At 29.0% G+C, this 19663-nt stretch overlaps 1 protein-coding gene across 1 annotated transcript in view; it reads right to left on the bottom strand.

Moving 5' to 3' along the window:
- Window positions 1-3963: 3963 nt before the first annotated feature.
- Window positions 3964-19663, bottom strand: part of LOC142320108 (juvenile hormone esterase-like) — a 34810-nt gene continuing 19110 nt past the window's right edge. The window contains exons 6-10 of the mRNA XM_075357787.1: window positions 19139-19298; window positions 14380-14558; window positions 10596-10755; window positions 7699-7834; window positions 3964-4133 (exon numbers count right to left, since the gene is read on the bottom strand). Coding sequence (XP_075213902.1) covers window positions 3965-4133; window positions 7699-7834; window positions 10596-10755; window positions 14380-14558; window positions 19139-19298 — 804 coding nt within the window. The 3' untranslated portion in view covers window position 3964. The remainder of the gene's footprint in view (window positions 4134-7698; window positions 7835-10595; window positions 10756-14379; window positions 14559-19138; window positions 19299-19663) is intronic.

The following is a 19663-nucleotide window of genomic DNA, read 5'->3' as shown; positions in this document are numbered from 1 at the left end:
GCTCTGTTCCAAAGCAGTACTAACAAATAAAAGAGAATCAGAAAATAGAATATAGTAAAAATTTCAAAACAAATCATTAAAAGTGAAAAAAATAACAATAATAATTTAAGAAATTCATATTATGAAATTTTGAACTGTGATAAATGAAACTAAAAGAACCAGAAAATATTTGTTTTCTTATTTTAAAATACTGACTTTATTAAAATATTCTATTATAAATATTTTATAAAACATTAATTCAAAGATAAAAAAATTAATAAAAACAGTAAACTTCTAAAGAAGTTTCTTATAATATAATTAATTATTATATTATCATAACCTCAAACAATCAGATCAACTCTTTGAATACGTTGTAGTTATCAAATAAATTCATTAGTGGTTATAATAAAACTTGATCTATGCTTAAATATTTAATAACAACATGAATAATCTACATAAAAAACCCATTCTCCATTATAAACACATATATTGTTATAATTAGTGTTAAAGTTAATATAAGTTAAAATATAATATAAGAAGAATACAAAATAAGAGTATTTAGTAATATATAATAAGAATAAGCAATACATAGTAAGAGTATAAAAAATATAAAGTATTATATAAGAAGAATATAAGTTAGTAGACAAACCCATTACCATTATAAATACATAAAACCGATTATAAACACATAATTATCATTAGTGTTAAAGTTAATAGTTAGTAATTAGTACATTAATTGTTAGCAATACTACATTTTTTATGTACATATTAATGTTAATATTTCAGAAAAAAAAAAAAAAAAAAAAAAAACAGTTTTAAGCATTAACATATTGAAAATATATGTTTACAACTTTCTTCAAAGATATTAAAACTTTAATCTGATTGGAAGGTTGAGATAATTATTATTATATATATGCCTGTCATTGGTGAATATTAAACTGACAATGACGTGGTAAACCATAATTATTCAAAGAATAAATATGAAGACTATAAAAATATTAATAAATTAGAAAATTAAAAAAAAATTATTCTATAGAAAGGGTGCATAAGATATTTGTCTAGAGAAATATTTGAAATTAGAAATCTAAAATATTGTGAAAATAAAAGGAGCTGTTATATTTGGCCATGAAATAATTACCATAAATGTAAAATATGAATGTATAAAAATGATTATTTAAAATTTTACTAAGGGCAAATAAAAAATTAAATCGTGCATATACATGACAGTTGAAAAATTATTTCACCATTCTCAAGGACATGGGATGGTCATTCGTGAAAAGATGTCTGGAAATTTGTGTTGCTGGGGAAAAATGAAAAATTCTGAATAAACAGGATATATGTTTATAACCTGCAGAAATGATGAAACGATCAAAGAATCTGATCCTGGAAAAAAGAAAGGAAAATTTAAGAAAAATTTCAGGATCTAAATATAATCATATAAAAATAATCAAAATATCTTAAGACCATATGAAGAAGTTCAGGGCTTTTATGGAAACTTAAAAAAACATAATGGAGGACAACAGATTAAAAAAAAAATTTTTAATTAAATTTCTAAAATTAAAAATAGCTGGTTTCAAGAAAATGAGAAAGATCTAAAAGAATTAAATATCAAAGAAGAAAAATTTTATACCGATATACTGTTAGAAATAAAAAAAAAATTTAAATAATTTTCAGGAAAAACAAAGAGAAAACGAGGAAGAAAACTTTTCCACAAAGAAAGAGATAGTCAAAGAATGAAAAAATAATGGCTGAAAAGGAAAGAAAATTCAGAGTAAATGTTTTTTAATGCGATATATAAATGGTCCAAACGAAAAAGAAACAAGGGAGAGTTTACTGAAATGTTAAATTTTACCATGAATTCTCTTTTATACAGATTTTATCTTTTATTATTTATTAAATATAATCTAATTAATTTTTTTATTTTCCAGTAGAATTTATAATAAGAGAAAATCAGACATAAAACAAATGTCAGTCAATATATTTCTACAATCGATTTGTTTGACAAAATAATTTTTAAGAATGATAGGAATAAAGAATAAAGACATTAAAAATGGAAAAAAATCATGAGGTTAGTTTATGAGAATTTACATATTGTGGCAGAATGCAATAAAGCTTCTGTTTCCACATTTCCAGAAATATAGAGTTGAAAGAAACAAAACATAAATATTAAGTTATATTTCATTAAAATTAATTATGTAATAATTTAATTAGTTAATTAAAAGAAAATATAATTCTTTTATCACGATTTAAATCTCTTGAGATATAAATGAAAAATATAATAGCTTAGAGCATAAATAATGTAATGTGGTGTAATTGTTGCGCGTTTCTATCTCTTAAATGATTTAAATCTTTAAATACTAATTATGATATATTAAAGTATATAATCTCTATAAGCTTTCGAAAAAGTACATATAGATTAATGAGTGATTTGTTTTTATTTACGATGAAGAAACAGTTATATCTTCTCATTTTTATCTTTGTCTGAAATTACATCCTGTTTGTTCAATATAGAATTTTTCAAAGTAATACTTATAAACTCTTGGGACATTGTATTTGATAGAATCTTCTATAAACTGTGATCTATTCTGAAAGTTATGTTGTATTCAGGTCTCCATTTATTAAAAGTTATAGAAATTTTGAAAAAAAGAATAGATAGAACTTGTATTCAGGTTTCCATTTATTAAAAGTTATAGAAATTTTGAAAAAAAGATTAGATAGAAAGATGAACGATAGAAAACTAGTAAATAACATTATTAGTATGTTTATAAAGCTACTATTATTATTTAAAATTATTAAAAAAAGTACTCGTCAACAGTTAAACATAGAAAAGTTAAATTTAGCAAATTCTAGTATAATAAAATGATCTATTTTTTTGGTTATGAGCCACAGAGGGGAGTCCTCTGCTGACCTTAAGTCAGCAGAGGACTGCTGGCTTTGGGAAAACTACTCAAAACTTTAAATAGAAAGAACATAGTTTTAAAGGGCATTGAAAAACAGAAATGTTAATGTAAAACCATCAGGCTACGTCAACTCTAATTAAAATTGCCATTTAATGTTTTTTAGATTTTATTACAGAAATGATCTGCAGTACCTGTTACATAGCTTTTAAAAAATCAAACACCAAAAAATAAATGTATAAAATAAAATTTTGCAAACGTTCCAAACTCAAAACGATTTATATTTCGGTATTAGATTATCATACACGGATGCTCTAAAAAAAGAATCTTGGGGTAAAACATTTCGGGCTGCGACAACCCTATGAAAATTGTGGTCATTTAATATTTTCACAATTAGTTTATAATAAATCTCAAATATTATTCTCAAATACAATTAAAAAAAAAATTAAGTTCGCTTTTGTTAAAAGGCGCACTAAAAAAACTTTGCGTTAGCGGGCAGTATAACAAAAGGCGATTGTAAAATGGACCTATTCTTTACAAAAAGGGTTCTCCTTTTTATCCCTTTCTGGATTCATACAATTATTATATTAATTATTACTTTAATAATAATTGGTAGAATCTGTTACCCAGGCCCGCTAAACCGGACTTGTTACAATATTAATATCTTTCTTTCTATAAAATGTATGTTGGTAATTTTTAACTGATTATTGTTGTAAAATTAATAATACTCATACCTATTTAAATTAAGAAAACCATAAAATTTAAAATGACTAGATTTTGAAATGAAAATTTAGAATAATTTTAATTAGAAGAGGGTGTGTAAACAAATTTTCTCTTTACAAATAGGATGGGAATTGGAAAAAAAAGTTAAACACCAAAAGTTATTATAAATTTATTATTACCTTTATAACAACTAACAAAGTTCACATTGAGACCACATATCTACTACAGTAGTTAGAGATACATTTCACTAAAAATGTCAACATAAAACACAACTTATCTAATACAATTTTTCTTCTAATAAAAAGTAATAAAATAAATCACAAATCATTAATAAAAACAAGTAATGATGGACGTGAAGGGATATGTCATTCATTAGATTTCACGTATAAACTGTAAGCATTATTCCAGAATTCTGTTCGATTCGGCAACAAATCTGAGTCAACAGTTTTTAAAGTATAACCAATATCTAAGTATTGAGGACTTTTTGAATTATATTTTTTCCATATCACACCAAAATTTTCTTCATTTGGATCACTAACAAAAAAAAAATCATAAACTTTCAAATTGAAATTCAAAATCTCATGTCATAATCTAGCCTTAACAATTGCAATAAAATTTAAGATTGTTTAATATATTTATATAGTATAAATGTTAACTGCAATAAGTAATAATTTAAGGTGGTGATTTTTTTTTAATTATATTTTTATTTTAAGATGTAATTTTTAGATGGTGGGTTCTCTGGTAAGTTAAAAATTTGTCCAAACTGTTTAAAAATAACAAGCATTGCATGCCAGATTTACTAGAGAGATTGAGATGAAATTCTCATTTCCTTTTGCTTCCTTATGTTGTATAGGAACTGAAAAATGATCTGCTGTTAAAAATTGACTGATTAATTCTGATTTAAAAAAAAAAATCACATGAATTTTGGTATCATGAATAAGCATATTCTTTTTCCTCAGCAAATAAATTTTACTCAATTGCCCTATCTATGGGTAAAAAAGGACTGCCTGTAAGTGTGTATGGGTTGTCTCAGTTATGGGCGAGCCTTTATGGATTTGGACCAATAATCATTTTTTAATTAATAATTTTTTTTTTGTTTTAGTAGTTGTGGTTAGTAATTTGAAAATTACCATGGAAAAATTCACAATCCTGTGAAACATAATTTTGTTACGTTGTAACAAAATTATTATGATCAGCTTTAATTTGAAAACAAAGTTCAATTGTTAGAACGCAGCTAACATATTGTCAATATTTTAACATTAGAGCTGCACCCTTGGAATTAATGATTCCTTGCTTAATGAATCATTTCCAGGAACAGAGTTCAGTAACTGACCTTCCATGTATTGGAAAATCGTGGTCAGCTAGGACAGAGGGGAATATGGAACGTGGGTAAGAAAGTGTTGAAAAAGAAGTAGAGATGTCAACCCTGAGGTGGGCTACTCAACTTTGCACCTCATATGTTGCTGCAGTGTATTTTACATGGTTTAAACCTTTTTCCATACAAATTTCTACTGGTACAGGAAATAAAACCTGCAAATTATCTGCAATTGCAGAATTACGCAGTCTGATTTCAAAAATTGTTAAGGGAAGAAAACGGGTTTATTCACCCCATCTGATTATGTAGATCAGGCTCACTTCCACTTCAGTGGTTTTGTAAATAGGCAAAAGTAGAATTTTGAGTACCAAAAATCCAAGCTCTTCAGCAGCATGAATTGCACACTCAAATGCACAGTTTGGTGTGGACTAGCATGGCAGGGATTCAAAGGACTGTTACTTTTGAAACTGGCAATGGTAATACTCTAATGATCTATGAAGAATGATGTCAGGAAATGGTTCAAAATTTTGTAAGACCTTCAGTGGAAAATAAACCTGAAAATCAGTGCCCTCATTTTACATCCAGAAGTACAGTCCAAACATAACATTTTCACAAGAAATTTCAATTATTCCTACTTATTCTAAGAAAACGGGTTTATTCACCCCATCTGATTATGTAGATCAGGCTCACTTCCACTTCAGTGGTTTTGTAAATAGGCAAAAGTAGAATTTTGAGTACCAAAAATCCAAGCTCTTCAGCAGCATGAATTGCACACTCAAATGCACAGTTTGGTGTGGACTAGCATGGCAGGGATTCAAAGGACTGTTACTTTTGAAACTGGCAATGGTAATACTCTAATGATCTATGAAGAATGATGTCAGGAAATGGTTCAAAATTTTGTAAGACCTTCAGTGGAAAATAAACCTGAAAATCAGTGCCCTCATTTTACATCCAGAAGTACAGTCCAAACATAACATTTTCACAAGAAATTTCAATTATTCCTACTTATTCTTTCTATTAGCTACTTGTGTTTTATTTCATTTTAGTTTTGCAATTATCTGTACACACGATACTTAAGTACCTAAATACCATGTACTTATTTACTGCTTATTTACACAGATTACTATGTGCTCATTATAGACCCACCTTTGAATTACTGTTCTTGCTGCAGCCATATTTGTATAAAAAATAGCCACCCTAGGTATGAAATTTTTCTATTTTAGGTTTTCCTAAGCATGAATTGTGAATGAATTAAGCCTTCATCTATCTTGCAACAAAGATGCATGATACCAGTTCTATCTTGCTCAAAAAAACTTTAAATAATGACTGGGATGGCCTATAGATAGGCCATCCCCCACCAAACTACATAAACACCAGGAACATAGTAACTCAGAGATTCTGATATCCTAGCATTAATCCATACTGTAGATAGTCAAAAACCTATGTAGCATATCATTGAAAAATGGATGAGGTGTAATGAAGAGGAATAGATAATGAGAAACGGTCAATTTCTCTTCAGAATAAGCATGAAATCCAGCAAATAATTGTAGCATCCCAAAGCAAGTTTCCAAAACCTCTACTATTAGTGGATGCTAATCCCACCCACTTTTTCTTCAGAAATGAAGATATCCTTATCCTGGGTAGAAGTAATATATTATTCATCGATGTTTTTGCACTGACCAGATGAAGTATTCATATATGCTGCTAATTGTTTTTTTTTCAGAAAAAAAAGCCATCCATGAATAGGTACAGACTTTCTTAAAAAGACCTTTGTTCATCCTTGGAATAATGGATTATGTAAAAATATCCAATTAATCAATAAATTGTAAGGAAGACATTTGCAGGCACACATTTACATAAAATGTATATTATACAGAGTGATTCATGAAGAATGTAATTAACTTTCATGACATGTTGTAAGGTAAAAATAAAGAAGAAAGTTCAAAATAAGCATAGATTCAAAAATGCTTTGTTAGTGATTGGTGGCCGGTGAAAGATTTCACTTTTACTTCTGCCTTCAATAAAGCCCAAGAATTGCGGTCCAAAGACTGTAATTCTTGGGACCCAAATTAAGGGGTGTATTTATTTAGTAGTTTTATATGAAATATGCCTGAAAAAATAAATAAATAAATAGGTCTCATAACTGTACTTTTAGTAGTTTTCCAAAGATCTGGGGTAAAAAAACACACACTATTTTATGATGTAATTAATATATTTTATGTGTGTAAAATAACTTTCTTAAATGGGTAATAAACACCCAAATGGGTAAAATTGTTAAACAAAACTTGAAAAGAATTTGATTCTGATACTCAATGTACAAATTAAGTCCACAGAAACTAAATATAAATGTAAGGATTTCCAAGTTTATTAAAAACAGAAAAGTCTAAAGTGTGGCATATTTAACCAGGCATTAAATGAAAAGGAACTTCTAATATATATATATATATAGGAAATTGACTAGGATTTTCCACCTGTTAATATATTTAAAAAAAACATAATACACAGAGGAATTATAAGTAACTTAGCTCATTAATTAAAATATAAAATAATTTTATTTAATGATTAATAATGTATATATATATATATATATACATTATTATATATATATATATATATATATATATATATATATATATTAGGAAATTGACTAGGATTTTCCACCTGTTAATATATTAAAAAAAAACATAATACACAGAGGAATTATAAGTAACTTAGCTCATTAATTCAAATATAAAATAATTTTATTTAATGATTAATAATGCTTAATAAAAAAATTAATTTTACCTCAGTTTAGCAAAATTAGTCCAAAGTGTGCATATTCTTTTTATAGTTTTAACTTCATGACTCTTTTTACTAATAGTTAAATCATCAATAATAATTCTGTGGAATAAATATCCAAGATCATCTGCATGAGCTGCACCTGTAAAATAATTAAATCAATGGTTGAAATCCAGTTGAAAAAATTAATAAAAAAAAGCTTATTTGAATTATGCAACAATATCTTCTTTAAGCATTCTTTGTCTATAAACAAATGCCAATCATCAATAGTATATATAATTATCCAGGCCAAACAAAACATTAGTTGATTAACATCATAGAAAGAACAAATTTTAAATATGCTTAAAACCATTGTGCCTCTCAGGTAGATGTAACATTGCTGATAACATGGACAGAATTCCCATTAACGATGGGAATTTTCTGTTGACTACAAAGCAAAATGTCTGGCAGTTTTATTAAATGACAAGTTCTTGTGGGATTATTAAACATTTATAACAAATCAAACTGTACTGTTTTGCTCTGAAGCACCTTAAAACGCTAAAAGTTTGTCATCGTGATTAAATATTTATATCTACTGGAGAATTATATTCTTGCATAAAGCATAACGTCATCTCATGGGTCTGCCTCAGAAAGTCAAAGCAAATTTTTATGATTCAAAAACTGGCTGTCACATCGTTATTTAGTGTGTATAACTAAGAATTGAGAAGACCTGTATTTAGAAAGTTAAATGTCCTTGTGTTTATATTTATGAATATGCAACCTTTGCTAAAAAAAAATGTTCACTATTCTTAAAATTAACAATATCCACCTTTACCGAAGTAGAAAGAAATGTTTTTGTATAAATCAACCAACAATACTTTGCCTTATTATGGTCTTATGCTTCTGTTGGCAGTTTTAATAAATTGCTGAAGAATTTGAAAAATGTTCTCACCAGTTTATTTAAAATACAATTAAAAATTTCTTTGATGAAAACAATATTATTCAGTTGCTGAATTTTTAAATAGGACTAATTAAAAAAACAAATTATCTCACAATTATCATTAACAAATTATCATTCACAATTTATCTCATGCTGTTCAAAGCTGTATATAAATATGTGCTCAAAATAGTTTTCAGTATAGGTTTCTGAATTGTGAATTATTTAGTAGTCATTTTTTATACTTATTTATCTTAAAATTATTTTAAGTATTTGCATTTAAATAATTTATGTGGACTTTAAAAATGTCTATTTTTATCTTACAATTTGTTTTTATATTTGTAATTTATTTTATATCAACATATTCTACACAATGTATTATTATGTTTCAGTCAGAATAAAGGTTTATGTAAACCATTCATAGTAAAGTATTTCAATAAATTTTGGTTTGCTCAATGAAATTTTGGTATGCTCGTCTAATAAATTCCATTCCTTCAAGTGCAAACCTAGGATTTCTGCTTGCTGTTTGGATAAAACTTTAGGTAATGGTGATATGATAGTATGACATGATTGATTTTTTTGGTATATATTATATATTCAGATTACTCATGAAAAATATTTAATTATAAATATTTAAATAAATTTAACTATAAAACCTCCAGTTGAAAAAATTGACCATGTAATTTTATTCTATTAAATGTGTATTTGAAGCTCTTTCTACTAACTCAATGCAGCTCTGTTAGTCATACAGATTACCACATTCTACACTAAAGCAAAACGATAATTTCTTAAAATGTTCATTAATTATATTTTTGAACATTATTCTTGCAAAAATTAAATAACATACATTATATTTGATATTTAACAAAATATTATAAATTATTCATTTATATTTATTTAAACCAACTAAATTAGTGAAAGAAGAATACAAAATCAAAATGTTTAAATTGGAAGTAAATATATAAAAAGAAAACAGGTATGCTGAACATATATGAAATCAATTTATAAATGGAAAACATATTAAAACTCAAATAAACAGAAATCTAAAACTAAACATGTATTTTGATTTGAAACACTCGTTAGTATAACAATAGAATTACCTAAGCCAAAAAAATATATTTTAAATGCAAGTAGATATTCTCTCTTAGCTGATTTGGAAGTCGAGAGTACCAGCGTTCAAGTCCTAGTAAAGTCAGTTATTTTTACATGGATTTGAATACTAGATTGTGGATACCGGTGTTCTTTAGTTGTTGGGTTTCAATTAACCACACATCTCAGGAATGGTTGAACTGAGACTGTGCAAGACTACACGTCATTTACACTCATACCATCCTCACTCATCCTCTGAAGTATTATCTGAAAGGTAATTACCGGAGGCTAAACAAGAAAAATAAAGATATTCACTTTTATAGTTCAAGAATATTAGTTACTTATTTATAAATTATTATAATTTGTTTAAGTTTTATCAGATTTTATTAATTTTTTTGATAAATGTTATCTTTTAGTAACCAAACATGAGGTGTTTTGGTATAGATCTGGGTTCCTTCAAAATTTAGAGCAAGAGTACATCCTAGATTTATCTGGAGAGATGATTTTGAGAATTTTGATGAACATAAGAGGTTTACGTAAGGAGAATGATGTGTATAGAAGAATTTGGTGGTTGGGTTGTGAAGAACAGCTTTGAAGCTGTGTCAACTCATCACAAAGGTAAAGCACTTTTGGTAATTCCCTTATATCTGTTAATGATTGTTTTGTTGTGAAAACATGCATTTAGTTTCATATTTTTATTTTTTTATAACTGGTTTTTGAGCCCTTTCTTTTTACTAATCTATAGTATGTAAATGTTGAATATTGAAGTGATATTACAGCACATTTTAACTTGTGAAAATATTCTTTAGTGAGCTTACATACTAATAATCTTACCAGAGTAGTGTAAATAATTTTTTACCTTACAATTCTATATTTAAGTCATATTAACATGCCTTACCTTTGGGTAAGTTGTCTATTAATTTACTGATATGGCTTTTAGTATCTCCGAGTTTACCTTCAAATGTAAATAAATAAACATACACAGAGACACTAGTTTTTACTGAAAGGTAATCAATAGTTCTCTTAACTCCAGCTGTAAATAAGACGTCAGTGGCTAACTGTAAAAAACGTACTTAGTAAGTAAGTTATATTTTTATTTTTAGAAATGTATAAAATATATATGTATAATAGATTGGTACTTTATCAATATATAAATTAATATATCTCAGCATGAAAGTTGAGATTTCAGAACTAAAAACACATAAATAAAACATCAAACGTCAAGAGTTGGACCTCAAACTTAAACATTTTCCTTTTGTAAATCGATATACGAGGGTTATTTTTTTTCAAGGTCCGATCGGTCACAAAATAAAAACCCGCGCAAAAATCAGATGAACCTTTGCGCATATGTGTTGTACAGCGTCTCTAGTATGGCCTTCAATCATGCCGCGTCACTTCGTTTAGTTCTGAACACGTAAACATGTCTACAACAATAGCATCTCCCACCAAGTGTGAAGTGCCTGCGGTAATTCGATTTCTTCAGGCTGAGGGGTATAAATGCAGCTGAAATTCATCGACGAATAAGTAATGTGTACGGTGAAACTTCAATGAGTGACAGCAAAGTGCGACAATGGTGCAGGCACTTTAAAGCGGGACGTGCAGATGTTCATGATGCAAGCGGTCAGGGAAGGAAGCGAGTGTCAACCGATGATCTCGTTGAGCGAGTAGATGAGGCAATTCGAGAAAATCGTCGGTTCACAATTTCTGTATTGAGTGATTTGTTTTCTGAAATTTCAAGGTCAGCTTTCTACACCATTGTGAGTGAGAGATTTCAGTACCGCAAACTGTGTGCGAGATGGGTTCCCAAGATGCTGTCCGACCATCGCAAAACAATGAGAATGGACGCTTCCCTAACGTTTCTCCAACGCTACCACAATGAAGGAGAAGATTTTTTGAACAAAATTGTCACAGAGAACAAGACATGAGTCCATTTCGAAACTGAAGAAACAAAAGAACAATCCAAACAGTGGATGCATTCTCATTCTCCCAGTAAACCAAAGAAGTTCAAGCGAACCTTCTCGAACAGAAAGTGTATGGCTACTGTGTTCTGGGACCAGAATGGAGTTCTCTTGGTGGAATTCATGGAACGTGGCACGACCATCACTGCAGCCTCATACTGCGTGACTCTTCAGCGTCTACGAAGGGCAATTCAGAATAAGTGGAGAGGAATGTTGTCATCAGGCATTGTCTTTCTCCATGACAATGCTTGGACACACACTGCAGCTGTAACAAAGAAGCTCCTGCAGCGTTTTCGTTGGGAAGTGTTTGATCACCCACCATACAGTCCGGACTTGGCTCCATCCGATTTTCACCTCTTTGCTCACATGAAACGCTGGCTAGGAGGACAACATTTTGGCATAGACATCGAGCTGCAGACCAGTGTAGAAACATGGCTGAAAACACAGGCGGCTTCGTTCTATGACGAGGGTATTGGAAAGTTGGTACCACGCTACGACAAATGTCTAAATCGGAGTGGCTACTATGTCGAGAGATAGCGTAACTATGTAAGTACTTGTTACAAATAAAAAAAATTTTTATTTTCACTGTGGTTTTAATTTCGTGACCGATCGGACCTTGAAAAAAAAATAAACCTCTATATATAGAGGTTTATTTTTTTATACATATTTATATATATATATATATATATATTTTTATATATATTATTTTATTTTTCTATATATATATATATATATATATATATATATATATATATATATATATATATATTTATAAATTGTGATAATACATATTTTATTAACAAAAATTTACAAATGAATTGGAGTATAAAAAGTTAGATTTACTTACTGATGTATGCTTATATCTAATTGTTATTAATTTTATTATTTTTTACTAAAATATTATCTGTTAAAAAATATCTTGATTATAATAATTTTAGCTTATCACTCTGAAGCACAAACTTTCAATTTAATTAGACAATAAATAAGTAAATTATATATATGTATGTATATATATATATACATGTGTGTGTGTGTGTGTGTGTATGTGTGTGTACATTTTTATTAGACACCTAATGACATAATTACCTAATGATTTTTGTTAAAGAAAGTCAGTTCAACAATTAAAAACTTTTATTGGTGAAACACTCACAAAAGGGGCATAAAAAGTTAAGAAATTTAGAAACAAGATTGGCTATATGAAGGATATTATATTCTGTACTCCAATTTTTAAGCTGAATGTTTTTCCTGAGACTGTTCTATTACTATTATACAACATTGTGCCTTTCTCAGTATAGTGTTAAAAACTTAAGCTTATGCTTGTTTTTGATATAATCATTTTTTATTTTCTCCTTGGGTACCTTATTTAAAAGAAAAAAAGAAAACTAGGACATGGCAGCGCACTTCCTTTTCAACACTCACGTTCAGCAATGGAATCAACAGTAATTTATTTCAATTCAATCTTCACTTTATTAATTCAATTTTTTTTGTAAGGCACAATTGTTAATTGCAATGTAATTTTTGGTACTTTAGACCTTAATTTTTCAATATATACAAAAATCTGGTTCAATATATATAATTATAACAGCCAAGAGATTAAGTTGGTGCTCAGTTTTGTTGTGAATTTGTCTCCAAGTTGCACTTTTATGAAACAATTGAAAAGTAGACTTTAAAAACACAATGTATCACATGAAAGCATAGATGTGATCAAAAAATATGTTAGCAAAATAAATCATTGTTGTATATAATATGTTTTTTATCATTTGTAATTATCTTACCATATCATTATTCTAAACATACAATGTGTCTGTAAAATAATGATGGAGTTTCAAATAATCATAGATTTGGAACAAAGTATGACAGAAAAAAGTATACATAAAAAAAAGAAACTGTCCAAGTTTCAGTATGTAAACCAGTTCTGATACTAGCACATATGTGCTGTGTTACAGTGGCTGACCAATTGTTCTGCAGCTGCATAAAACTTACCACAATTACAATATAGAGGAAGGAGGTTTTTGTGGTTTGCTAAGTTTGAGTGAGTTACACTTGTTAGGTACAAATACCATTATGTGTTCAATGAAGACCACCACACAAAAGTAACATTCGCAAATAATTCAGAGAATCAAGAAGCTTGCTGAATTGGTGACACCAAGGGTCTGATGAGGGTGATGAGACTTGTTATGACAAGTAATTTGTCATAACTCAAACAAAGTGTTAGTATTCAAAAACAAATGTTCACAATGTTTTAAAAAAGTTATTACATTTTTACCAATTACAAAATTCAAGTATTTCATAAAGTTTATCTGCGGGACAAAATTAAACGGTTTAATTCATACGGACATTCTAAATAGGTTAGATTATGATGAGAAGTTTTTAAATGAGTTTATTTTCACTGAAGTTAGATTTCATGTTAAAGGATAAGTACAGCGGCAAAACACTCAAATGTGGAGGTGCTGAACCTTCCCCATGTCTTATAACATAAATGTGACAACCTTAAAGTTAATATGTAATTAACAATTGGACAAGATAAAACATATAATTTTACTGGAGAGTGTCTGTTCATTTTCACGTAAACTTCATATATTTGTTATGCTTTATTTCAAAATAATGGATGTTTGGAACCTCTCCATTATTTTGTGGACTTGCTGTACTTTTGATACTGCACCAAAATCACTAACAAATTTGTTAAGACACTTAAAATTTGTGATTACTGAAAATAAAACATACATCCACATATAAAGAAATATTTTCCCAAGTAATCTTGCTGTCATTGAAATAAAATTTTTTCACATCAGCTACAATACTATCCATTTTATCACATCCATTACACAGACTGCGAGGAATATTTTTCTTCAAATTCTCATCACCAGTTACTTTTATTAATTTTTCAGGTTCTCCTACAATTTCTGAAATAGATCATAATAAAATAATATAGAAAGATATTTTTCTAATAATAAGATTTACCAAAATTAAAAATGCATGCATTAAATTTTTCATCATTGTGAATTTCTGTTGTTTAGTAAACAGTCATTGGCCAAACTTACTTAACACCTCTATAAAATAAAATTAATTTATGCTGAGAAAAATAACTGATAGAAACATGTTGTTTGGGGTTAACTGTTAACCTCCCAGATACATTACATGTATACTTAGTTGTTAAATTGATCATGTTTTCTATAACATCCAAAATTTTCAGCATAAGTTATTTGAATTTTATTAAATAATGGAATTTATTTTACATTGGAAGTATAATTTGTAATTTACAGTAATCACAATAAACGTTTTAAATACATGGGTAAAAAAAAATACTAAATATCTTTCTGTAAATAAGTAAGTCTCATATAGGCAAATATCATTGGTCAACATGATTTTTATCTCATGAGTACCAATAGGTGTACTTAACGCAGTTTCTTATTCTGTTTTCAAATATGTATTTGGAATTTAACCATCATCCACATTTTTTTGTTATTTTAATTTTTTAAAATATTTTTAAATGTTTTTTGTCAATTGTCAAGTAAAAGTTCCTAGAGCATTGTAAATATGATGCAACAAAATGAGCTAACTTAAAGGGTAGCATTACTACTGTTGTGCTGGTTCAGACATGTACAAACATGATCTAGTGTAGCACACATTCTTTAAAATAATGCCAGTTGTGAGATAGTAGTGAACCAGTAAATACGACATTGTGAGTGCTTTGTGTGTCTGAATTACTGTGTATTTCATACTTACAACTTTATTTTGTTTAATTAGTTGTTAGTTACAAAATGCCTAGAGTTTGTTTAAATCAACCTAACAATTTTTGTTATATGGTGAAGTGACCCTCAAGTTCCTAAGGCAAAACCTTACTCCATCAGTAAAAAAGTGTTATGAACTTTATTTTGCGTGTAACATTGGGGACCAAACAAGGGCCTGGGCCCCACATATCTGTTGTTTATCATGTTCTAGGCTTCTCACTGTATGGAAAAATGCAAATGCCATATGCCATTTGCTATGTCTATGATTTGGAGGAAACCTAAGATCACTCTTCTGACTGTTATTTCTGCTTAACAAACATTAAAGGGATTATGTCAAAATCAAAACATACAGTGGTGTAACCTAACTTGCAATCTGCAATGAGACCAATTCCACACTGTGAAGAATTTCCCATTCCAAAGCCTCCAGAACATATGACATTAGATGAAGAGAACTCAGAGTCTGATGGAAGTAAGGAAGAAAAAGAAACAGATTCTGGTGATACAAATTTTCAACAAAGCAGTTCATCTGAGCCTCATTTACTGATTCAAAAAAATCTTACAATCTCATGTAAGATTTAAAGTTATCCAAAAAACAGTCAATGCTTGCTTCCCAGCTAAAAGGATGGAATCTTCTTCAAAAGAATACAAAGAAAGGTACTTATTTAAGATACTTACATTCTGAATTTAAAGACTATTTTCTGAAGAAAATGATTTAGTGTTTTGTAATGACATTCCTTCTCTTATGGAGACACTTTGTAATGAACATAACCCAACAGAATGGCAATTGTTCATTGATCCCTCTAAAGTTAGTGTAAAAGTTGTGCTTCTGCATAATGACAATAAATTCCTATTAGTACCTGTGGCTCACTCTACTCGTATGAAAGAAATATATAAAAACTTTAAATTTATATTGGAAAAGCTTCAATATGCAGTGTATGAATGGAATATTTGTGGTGATTTGAAGGTAATTGCACTTATTCTTGGTCTACAGCTTGGTTATACAAAGTACTGTTGTTGTTTTTTGTGTGAATGGGATAGTAGGGATAGAAAAAACCATTTTATTAGAAAAGAATGACCTAAATACGAATCACTTACTCCTGAACAGAAAAATGTGAACCATGACCCATTGTCTAATCCCAAAAATCTGTATCTATCTCCGTTACATATCAAACTAGGATTAATGAAGAATTTTGTCAAGGCTATAGACAATACTCCTGGTTTCATGTACAGAAGTTTCCTAAAATTAGTGATGTAAAAATTAAAGGAGTATTTGTGGGTCCACAGATACTATCATTAATGCATGATGAAAAGTTTGAGGAACTATTGAATCCACTGGAGAAAGTAGCTTCGCAAGCATTCAAAAATGTTATTTAAGAGTTTTTTGGGAAATCAAAAGGTGGAAAATTACCATGCTATTGTCAATCTTATAAAAATTTGGGTTGTAATGTGTCCTTAAAAATATACTTCCTGCACTCGCACCTAGATTTCTTCCTGGAATATCTTGGTGCAGTGAGTGATGAGCACAGGGAACACTTTCATCAGGAGATTTCAGCTACGGAAAAGAGATATCAAGGCAAATGGAATCCTAATATGCTGGCTGATTATTGTTGGACCATCAAGAGGGTTGACCACAGGCGAAATACAGCAGAAAATTGTCATTTCTTACTTTCCAGGTGAGTCAAATGTTTGGATATTGTGTAATGAAGAATGAAGAAAGTAATTTTTGAAATTATAAATGCCTGTTTCTCAGAAACCTTGCATGATGGGGAAAAATCGATATTATATTTGCATTCAGGAGAAAAAATACTGTCAGAATCGCATATTTTTTCCTGAGACAAAACTTACCCACTTGTTTCCTACTTGTCTCAGGACCTTTAAAACTATTTAAAAAAAATTTTTTTTTTATTTAAACAGTTTACCTGTGGCGGCCATTTTTGTTACAGTGCGCACACCTATTTTTGTGATTGTTAAGGGTTTACGGAAAAGTCATAAGTAAAATATTATTGATCCTGGAAGGATGAAATAAAAAGCAGTTTAATCATATTTTCTAAAGGTAAAAGATCGGTCCAGTGGTTTATTTACCTATCTCTCTTCTTTCTATGAGAAAATTACCAATAAAATTAAACATGAAAAATGATGAAATTTCACTTTGGTAATTTTTTTTCAAGAGGCAGGGATGGTAGAAACAGTTTGAATTATCTTTTTATATGTAGGTATATGTTAGTAATTTTACCATAAATAATATTAATGGTGATATACTGATTTTGCTGAACTTCTTCAGCATTTTATAACAATGAAACATGGTTTTACCATTATACTCCAAAGACTAAATAGCAGTCCAGACAATGAATGGAAGCCGGTGAAAGTATGCCTAAGAAAGCCACGGCTATGGTATTTTAAGATTCTCGCGGTGTGGTGCTCATAGACTATCTGAAAAAGTACAGAAACATCTCCAGGGAGTAATATGCTTTACTACTGGATGGATTGAAGATTGAAGGGCGCTATTCAGGCTTAACGTTGATATCTGGCCAAAAGGAAAGTGCTCTTTTACCACTATAATGTGCCTACACACATATCTCGAGTTGTGGCTGCAAAACTGACAACTAAATATTTCAACAAGCACCCTATTTGCTTGATTTGACTTCCAGTGATTACTTCCTCTTTCCATACCTGAAGAAATGGTTCGTTGGATGAAGATTTATTCCAAATGCTGAGGTCAGAGCTGAGCCAACCGCATATTTTGCACTGTTGAATAAGTCATATTATACTGAGGGTATTCAAAAGTTGGAAAGTCATTGTTCTAAATCATTCATTCTCAAAGTGGGTGATAATGCCCCCTTGTGGGCGCTGGAGGCCTTCAGGGGAGGTTAGAAGGCCCACAGAAAATTGGCAAAAAAGTTCATTAGATTCATCCTTCATATTAATTTAAGAGCGCATCTTAAAAACAGCAATTACAATTATTATTTTTGACAGATGATAATTTAAACATTTTGGGAGGCTAAAAAATGTTTGATTCTAAATGTGGGTGGTGGACAAAAACGTTTGAGAATCAATGGTCTAAATGTATTGGATTTCAAGGATTTTAGCTTTCAACTACATTGAAAAATGAAAAAAAAAGTTCTGAAAAATCTTGTTTCTTTGTCATGCGGAGGACTTTATGAATGGCTGTTGTGTAAACACATGGATAATTTAACATTTTAAATTTTCTTAATGATAAAAAAATGGGCTGAGAACCCACTTTATATCTTGTTAACTTATTACGACTGTTTGAAGTATCCTATGAGATACAGATGATAATTTATCAGATGAGAATTTACATAGGTATAACTTTAGACTTATCATTTAACAATTATGACAAGCCTAAAGTTTTATTAAGGTGCTTCATAGCAAAACAATTCGGTTTGATTTTGTTGAGTTCTGGGATCATGTTGCCATCTTCCAGTTGTTCTCAAAGTCATGATTATCACTGCTGCCAACTTAGAGGATAACAGTACATTGCTTTAAGTTATTTGCATGCATTAAAGTTTTTCATTTGACTTAATCTTATATCATGTTATCTGCATTTTTTTGTAAAACAGATTTTAATAAGTACAGTCAAGTGTTATAAGGTTAAGAGTGAAATAGTACCGAAATAATTTGATAAATTTCACAATAAATTTGCATAAATAAATTTTTTTAAAATGCATGTAGTTATTATTTCTTTTACAAAAGAGAACTGTTCCCATGTATTGTATTATAATTCTAATATTTACCTGGCAGCATTAAAATTCCTTCCTTGTCCGTTATACCAATAATATAAGAAACATCTGCAAATTGCTGAGATTTTAATACAGTTTCTGGATCTTCTATTAAAAAATTTTTCCCAGTCCCAGGAATCTCTTTACATGGAAGAAATGAAGTTTCCTCCCCTATCTATGTGCAGTTAAACAAAACAATAAGTATTAAAACATTTTTTTTTCAATGTAATTTTTATATAAAGTACTGATATTGAATTATTCGTATACCAGCATCTCTACACTGCCTCTGCTTTGGATCATCTATTGGCATAATCCAAAGTTTATTCCATAGAATTCTAAAAATAAATAGAACAGTTATGTAACTACTACAAAAATAAACTAAACCTAGAACTTCAACAAGATATGAAACTCTATTGTAATATTTCAGGAATAAATTACTCTTTTTTACATGATGAGAAACCCTTCTTTATTAAAAAAAAAAACAAAAAAAAAAAAACAGAATTAGTTATAGTCTACTGTTAATAATATATTAATTAATTT

The sequence above is a fragment of the Lycorma delicatula genome, chromosome 2, assembly GCF_047948215.1.
Source record: "Lycorma delicatula isolate Av1 chromosome 2, ASM4794821v1, whole genome shotgun sequence".
NCBI lineage: Eukaryota > Metazoa > Arthropoda > Insecta > Hemiptera > Fulgoridae > Lycorma > Lycorma delicatula.
This window is presented reverse-complemented; position numbering and strand designations above follow the sequence as displayed.